We start from the raw sequence: 7,806 nt of genomic DNA, 5'->3' as shown, positions 1-7,806 counted from the left end.
CGTTATTCCGTAATCTCTATATTAGCTATATTAGTTCGCTAGGCTTAGTCTACGATAGGCTTTAAGATAGACTTCTAAGGAGTTAAGCTAAGGCGAATAAGTTCTACACGGATCTTAAGCTTTAAGCTATCGTAAAAGGCTTAATAGATAGTAAGATTATCCGGCTTAGGCTAGAGAAGGCTAGAAGCTATTATTAACTTGTAGTAGAAGGAGTTAAYACTCCCTAGCTGCTTAAAGCGGCGGAATTCCTTCTATAGCTTCTCTTAGTAGTAGTAATCCTAGAAGTAGCTTTAGAGACCGTTAAGCATTATCTCTAAGGTATAGCTTCCTTAGTAGATAAGAGGCTTAAACTTAGTTTCCTAATCTTCCTACTAGGATAATRCATTCTTCTTTATTAAGCCCCCGATAAGGCTAATAAGCGCCTCTTCTATAGGTCTAAACCTCTAGTTAAGAGTAATTATATTATTTAAGTAGCGGTTAAGCTCCTAAACCTAGAGAGTAGCTAYATTATCCTTAACATCCCTATAGTAGTTAGCTAGGATRCTAATAGTCCCCTTAATACGAGGGGCTCTCTTAGAGGGTTTAGAACCTCTATAGCGACGGTCCCTTAATAGGCCGTCGTTATTATCTAATCCGCTTAAATTAGAGCTGTCTCTAGGGAATCCCGGAGCGGTTAGTAGTACTTAACTACCCCTATTACCTCTATTAGCTTAGATAGTAGCGGGAGGGTCGTTAAGACGGAACCGTACTAACCYTAGGTCGCTTAGTCCGCGTAGGATAGTAGTGCYCTAGTTAAGTGCATCGTGTTCGCGTAGTCGCTCGTTTTCGGCTTTAAGTTCTTAAAGCCTAGCGGCRACGGCTCTTAAGTAGGTCCTAAAGGTAGCGTCTTCTATATCTAAGGCCTCTAGYATAGCYTTAAGTTATTCTCCCTAAGGAGGGTTTTAGATATAGGAGTATAACTAAAGGTTRTCGATTATATCGGCTAAGGAGTAGAAGTCGTACGACTCGCGCTTAAGCGAGCGTCGCGTAGGCTTCGAGGGTCCTAYRACGATAAGYRGAGGGGCTTACTCGGCCTAAGAGGCATCTTAAGGGCGAGGAGAGCYTTCCTCGTCTCTTACCTTAGATAGGTTAGCTATTACTATAATAGCTTAGTCGGTTAAAGGTAGATAGTATTATAGAGGTAGGATAGTATAGTACTTTAAGAGAGAAAGGTTATAACTCTTCCTTTTAAATTAAAGCATCCTACTTCGTTTAAGTGTAGAGTCTTTCTTAAGCGCTATAGCGGCGAATTACTAAGACACCTTTAAGTAGGGCGGAAGGAAATAGGTTACCGTGCGTAATRTATTAAGTGCCTRTTATAGTTATCTAARATATAGTATATTATATWTCTAGRATRCTTAGCTAAGCTAAGGCGATTAGCGCTAGCTTAGCTATAGTAGTATRTRCTTAAGAGGGATTCTTAYRGGATATAGCGTATCTAAGCGCTATATYRGCGACTTTCTTAGTATAGCCCTTACTCGATAAGGTAGRGCGRGCTACTACGGCTCCGAGGACGGTTATAAAGCGCTTCYRAGGGCTCTAGCTTAGGTRTACGGTCTAAGTTAGAGTTTTTACCTAGCTACGGAAGTATATAGCGTAACGCTAGCGTTAAGCTAACTCCTAGGGYAGTCTAGYRGAAGAGTTCTCGTCGCTTTAATCTAAGGGCTATATTAATRTYTAAGATRCGTGTTCTTAAGCTAGTAGGCTTCTTTCTAAATYRTCTTATATAGGGCAACGGAACGAACTAGCTAGCCTACTAGCCCTAAGTAGGCGAGGTAGACTATAGGTCTAGCTAAGGAGCTAGACTTAAGCTCTTAGCTACTAGATGTTCTAAAATAGATGAACTCTCTAATTAAATTTACTTAAGGGAAAATTCCTCGGCTATATAGTCCTGCCTAAGTTACGTAGCTACTTGAGCCTCAGGCATACATGCTCAGTTCTTAAGTGGAGACTTTGAGAACAGGCTCAGCAGGACATGTGCATGCATGCGAGTCGTAGGCGAAGGATTAGAAGATGTACTTCGCATATCGCGGTGAGGCCAGGTGCGCCATGTAATGAATGAGTGAATGAATGATCCGTCACCACCAGCATCACCACCACCATCGACATGCTGTCCATACACGTTCAAGTCGTGGCCGATTACCCCCCGGAGTACATCGCTGCGACTTCGGCAAAGGCCAGTTGTGGTGAAGCCTCCTCCGACCACGTCGACGATGCGCTCGAGGGTCCCGATTACCTGGGTCATGTCAACCATGTCGATGGTGAAGAAGAGATCGACGACCAGGGAGTGGAAGACGATCATGGGTACAAAGGGCGGAAGCCTCCAAAGATGCCCGACAATGTCAACTACATGGACTTGCATGAGAAGATGGTCCGGATACGTGACAAGTACGATATGCATGTCGATTTTCTGGGATCGGCTGCATACTGTCGCGCACCCTGGACCAGTGCTTTGCAGGTTTTCAAGGCGAAGAAGAAGGTGGATGTGCTCGCACGACGTCTAGACGAGCAGATGACCGAACTGGATCTCGAGGTTGCCAAGTTTAGCCAATGTGTGTCGCAAAATGTGTGGTATGATTGGTATTCGGGTGTGGWTGACATGACTGGTGAGTAGACATGGAAGACATCCACCTCAATATCACTTACCTGATGCACGAGAAAGCGTACACGTTGGAAGACCTTTCGATAGCCTTTGGGCCTTGCACGCTTGAGACTCCTTGGTTCGATATCTGGAATTGTAGGCATTTCGTCAGTCATCTGCAAACCACCCTCCCAGCAACAGTCGAGCACAATCGACCAGCAGACGAGAAATCATGCCACACGTACGCTCAAAAGCTCTTGCTCTTGTTAAAAGCCATCTCCTCGACGACGGACTTCCATCACACGATGCATTTCGCAATCTTGCTCAAGACAACGATGCTGCGACGGCCGACCCAACGTTGGACGTGTATAGATCATCTCAGCCATCAAAACCATCTCACCCATTGCATCTGGACCTCGTTGMGACAAGGTCGCACAGAACCACATATCCAATTCTGGGATTTTTCCCGTGCTTGGCGTGAATTATGGGCCGACTGGCAGACCTGGKATTTGTTCGAGCGAATCCACGTCTGCGCACTCAAACACCGAGGTCTGTTAATGCTCATCTATCAATTGGCGGTGAATGAGGCCCGCTTCCTCTGCCAAATTGCCCTCCAGAAGAAACGGCTGCCGGTGGAGTTGTCGATGCTGATATTGGAACATACCATGCTGGCTTCCGGTGTACCACTGATCAGGCCGAACCTGCTATGAAGGGTAGAGTAGCTTCTTGAAAGGAAGAAGTGACCATGTCAACAGTGCGGCACATCAGGACCACGTTTGGTTCAGCATCTCGTGTACATGGAACTGCCAAGATGTGTCAGCTTCTGGTACTGAACATGTGGAAGCGGACCAGAGTTGCATATCGATTGCGCGACTGCGGCCAAGAGTGGGCATTATACCTGCCAGGATTGATTGATTGCAAAAGAGGCACTCATGATAACCAAGCATGCATTCCATGTTCGGTGATTGAACAACCAACATGAGAGCCATCTGCATATCTCCCGTGTGAAGATTCCGCAGATTGTCGGAAGCCACCGGATGGATGGTCGTAATGGAAACTTCTTGCCATAATCTCCTGCGTTCCCACTCAACGGAATCTGGTCGATCTGGTTGGTACCTTTAAGCAACTGAGGTGGACTGGGAAAGTTTTCCACGCAGCCGCCGGTCGGACTGGAGAAGGAACCACCAAAGAGTCAACAATCCTGGACTTATATTCCCACACACCTTCTTCCATCTTTCTCCGTTCCACACAATCTTTTTGCACTTTTGTCGCAAATTTCACAAACATCACCAACACAGCACTCTTTACACAACAGACATTACACCCAGTTACTCTCTCACGCACTACTTGCCAGGATGGAGAACCGGAAGTAAAGTCAGCTGGATTTTGGAGCTTCCAACAACAAGTCTCTTCCTGAAGACGCGTCGTCACATATCGACAAGATTCCCCGATTCACGCTCCCTCCTGAGATCCAAAGCCAAGAAAGTCCTAACAACAAGTCAGTCTCCGAGGAAGAGTCTCTCCTCAACGACAAGTCTGTCTTGGACGATGGATCTGTCTTGGATGATGAGTCCGTCTTGAATGATGAGTCCGTCTCGAATGACAAATCTCTGTCTACCAACAAAAGTCCCTTCCTCACACTCCCTACCGAAATCCGATGCGAGATCTACAAACTACTTGCCGTCGATACAATCCTCAAGAAAGTGGCAATGTCCACGGGCGAAATGAAGACTCCCCCGATTTTATTCGTAAGCAAACTCATCCGCAGAGAATGCTCCGAAGAATTCCGCAAGCACGCCTCATTCATCCTCAACATCCCGGTAACAATCTCGAGCGATACATCCTCTGGAGCSGCACCCTCAGCATGCCCAACACTAGACGTCGCTTTCCCCAGGACTCCCATCTTCTCAGGCAGACACCTCTCTCTAAARTTGACCCTAATCCTCGAACCCGAAATGTGGTGGGGCAATGGAGATACCCACTCAGCCAACGCGAGTATCAAAAGCGCCCAGTGGTTCAACCAACTCCTCACCCGCCTCCAAGCATCCTCGGAAATCCAAACCCTCTCGATCCGATGGGCTCTCCCTTCCCCATTACAAAGTCCCTCAGAAAAGGCCCTACATTCCATCTTCAACGCTCTGGTGGAAACGGTAGAGGTGATGCCTAATCTCCAGCGCTACTCGATCCAAATCGGATACGATTCGTTCGTYGTGGCCGTCACTCCTAAATGGGGAATTGCTATTCTCTCGGCTTATGGTCGTCGAAGCGGGGGGAAAAGTTGGGAGGATGAGAGTACGGTGCGATATTGTTGTCAGGAAATGCCGAGGGGGGAGTGGTATGCTTTGCTAAGCGATTTGCAGCTTGATMCTATGAAGGGGGAGGAGGTCGTTGTTGCTGGGGATTACTAGCGTCTTTTATGCAGTGGGAGTTCTACCTTTTTGTCGTTTGCTGTTGTGGAGGCGCAGCTTGGAGTTTTTGATGGGGAGGTTTCTGGAGTTATTTCTAGTCGTCTGGGAGGGGAGAACTTTGTGTGATTCCTAGTATCTTAGTACTTCAGTATTGTAGTATCTTATTAGTATCTGAGCATCCCAACATCTCAGTATCTCAGTATTTGCCAAGTTCTTTCCCACGTGTGTAAAAAGAAATATGTACAAACGTAAAGTACCTGGTAGAACAACCTGTGAACTAGCCTTAAGCTTAGTCACCCTCCAAATTCACATCACGAAACCCTCGCGCTTACTCCTCCCCACGTCTGACGTCGTCGCGTCTTCCTTTCATGGAGGATCAACACAACTACATGTAAACATCAACAGACAAACAACATCCATGTAGCCTGCCTCTCCTCCCCCCACTCAACTCGGCAACAATGGCCATTCCGCCCACCATCACAATCTCCTCGTCTCCACCATCAGGTACTGCAGGAAAAGCAACTTCCTCCCGTACGTACCCTTCCAAGAATGTCCATCCAATACCTTACCAGCCATTGATTAATTGAGAGGGAATAATAGATCGCCTCCCCACCAGATCCGCCGCCTCCGCCCTGCAAGAACTCGAGCGGAAAAATGGCTCTGAGATTTTCATTTCCACGGGTTTGGAATCGCTGGATCGGGGTTTGACGGGGGGCAATGATGATACGAGTCTTCATTTGCAAACCACATCGGGTTTGGAGAGGGGGAAAGTTGGTGAGATTTGGGGGAGTCCGGGGGCTGGCAAGACTGCGATTGCGTGAGGAAATCCCTACTTACCCTGTGAAATCTGATGGAGGCACATGTGGCTAATGAAATGGTGCGGGATTTTAGATTTCAGACGGCTTGTGAGGCGATTCGAGGTGATGGGAAGGTGGTTTGGATTGGTACGAATTCCCATCTTTTAATTGATGACATGGCACAGCATGGAAAACTAATTTGACCTTTCCAACACACAGACTGCGCGACATTGCTAAGTGCGTCGAAATTGAAGCTTCTGCCCTCCTCCTCCGATGAAGCCTCGGAATCTGGCCTTCCCACGGACGACGAAGCTCTCTTCAATAAATTCCACTACCTCGCCATGCCAACCCTCTCCCATCTCCTCGCCAAAATCACACACCCACCCCCAAACTTCCCTCCTCCAGGAACATCCCTCTTAATYCTCGACAACCTCAACACCCTCCTCGACCTAGATTTCCCCCGTACAGGCTACACCAGCACGCGCTCCGAAGCCCAGAAATGGGCTTCCAATCGCCGCTACTCCATCCTTGGCTCCCTCATTGCCTCCCTCAATAAACTCGCCGTCCTACACAATCTCGCCGTCCTGGTAACTACAGGCTGCAATTCCAAAATGCGCCCTGATAGTGGGGGAGCGGGAGCGGCGATTGGGCCGGGAGTGGGAGGTTCGGAATGGGAAGCGGGAATTCATACGCGTATGGTGGTCTTTCGAGATTTCGGCGGGGCGAGGTTTGTGGGGATTCAGAAAGTCAATGGGAGGAATTTGATGCCTTTGGATCCTACCKGTGATGTTAGGAATGTTATTGGGTTTGAGATTGGGAGGGATGGGGTTCTAAGGCAGAGTGTGGTGGATTTGACGACGAGTTCTTCTGCGGGTGGCGGGGATGGTGGTGCGCAGGATGTTGTTGCCGAACTGGCTGTCAGGGCGCCGGTGTCGAAAGCTGTTGTGAGGAAGAGGGTCTATGATGAGATTGCGGATTCGGAGGAGGATGAGGATGTTGGTGTTGATGAGTATGGGTGGGCGGAACGGGATGAAGAGGATGTCATTGTGATTGATCCACCCGTTACTACCGAGACTGAGGAGCAGATCAGGGATGGCGCACAACCCGAGCCCGAAGTCCTCCAAACCGAGACATAAGAATGATGAAGACAGACATATCTTCCACAATCATCTCAAACCCCCCACAACCTCACAACCTCCCACCCTTGAAATTCTCATTCTCAACCTCAACAACCTGCTCCGCCCCCTCAAACTCAGGAACATCAAACCCATACCTCCCCGCCATCTCCCTCCCCACAAACCTCCCCCCAATAAAATGCCTCCCCGTAAAAAACCTCACAAGCGGCTTCGGCGCCGTCAAACTAATCAACGCAGAAGGCATATACCCCTTCCCACATCCCTCACTAGGAGGACCCATTTCCACATCCCACCCACTAGGAACATCCACCGCAAGAACCATCTTCTCCGTCCTCGCAAGCGCCTCAATAATCCCCACAAAAGGCTCCCTAACATTCCCCTTGAAAGAAAATCCAAAAATCGCATCGAGAATCACATCTGCTTTCTCTACTTCCTCCACCCCTTCTTCTTTCCCTTCAAGAACTTTCATCCCCAAATTCTCAACTTGTGCCCTTAACCTTGAGAATAATTCCGATTTCCCGGCTTTCGGATACCAAATAACAGGCTCATAACCGCCGAAAAGAAATAGATGTCGGGCGGCTACTAATCCGTCCCCGCCATTATTTCCCGGTCCGCAAGCTATCAAGACTTTACTGCGGCGGGTGTTGTTGGGAGTGGTTGTTGGTGGGGAGAATTTGAAGAGGGCTTGGGCGATGCTTAGGCCTGCTAGTTCCATTAATTGGTCGAGGGAGAAGGAGCCTTTGGAGAGGAGTTCGGCGTCGAGGGATGTTGCTGCTGCGGGGGTTAGGGTGCGGAGGGGCATGTTTGATTTATTGCTGGGGTTTTCTTTTTTTTGTTGGGTTGGT

The 7,806-nt window shown here is 48.3% G+C and overlaps 4 protein-coding genes; 3 read left to right on the top strand and 1 right to left on the bottom strand.

Annotated features, from left to right (window-relative positions):
* Positions 1–2,146: 2,146 nt before the first annotated feature.
* Positions 2,147–3,330, top strand: RCC_05065 (uncharacterized protein; the record flags this gene model as incomplete). XM_023770341.1 has 2 exons in its annotated part: positions 2,147–2,645; positions 2,702–3,330. The coding sequence occupies 2 exons, from the start codon at positions 2,147–2,149 to the stop codon at positions 3,328–3,330; spliced, it is 1,128 nt and encodes a 375-aa protein (XP_023626109.1).
* A 999-nt stretch (positions 3,331–4,329) lies between these two features.
* Positions 4,330–5,028, top strand: RCC_05064 (uncharacterized protein; the record flags this gene model as incomplete). Its single annotated transcript, XM_023770340.1, has 1 exon — positions 4,330–5,028. One exon carries the CDS (start codon positions 4,330–4,332, stop codon positions 5,026–5,028), a length of 699 nt encoding a protein of 232 aa, XP_023626108.1.
* Positions 5,029–5,486: 458 nt separating this feature from the next.
* RCC_05063 (uncharacterized protein) lies at positions 5,487–6,961 on the top strand (the record flags this gene model as incomplete). XM_023770339.1 has 4 exons in its annotated part: positions 5,487–5,559; positions 5,629–5,845; positions 5,920–5,972; positions 6,045–6,961. The coding sequence occupies 4 exons, from the start codon at positions 5,487–5,489 to the stop codon at positions 6,959–6,961; spliced, it is 1,260 nt and encodes a 419-aa protein (XP_023626107.1).
* A 52-nt stretch (positions 6,962–7,013) lies between these two features.
* On the bottom strand, positions 7,014–7,763 carry RCC_05062 (probable NAD(P)H-hydrate epimerase; the record flags this gene model as incomplete). Its single annotated transcript, XM_023770338.1, has 1 exon — positions 7,014–7,763. The coding sequence occupies one exon, from the start codon at positions 7,761–7,763 to the stop codon at positions 7,014–7,016; it is 750 nt and encodes a 249-aa protein (XP_023626106.1).
* Between the last annotated feature and the right edge of the window lie 43 nt (positions 7,764–7,806).

Source organism: Ramularia collo-cygni (genome assembly GCF_900074925.1).
Source record: "Ramularia collo-cygni strain URUG2 genome assembly, contig: RCC_scaffold07, whole genome shotgun sequence".
NCBI classification, from domain to species: Eukaryota; Fungi; Ascomycota; class Dothideomycetes; order Mycosphaerellales; family Mycosphaerellaceae; genus Ramularia; species Ramularia collo-cygni.
Note: the sequence above shows the minus strand (reverse complement) of the source record. Positions and strands in the feature narration are given on the sequence as shown.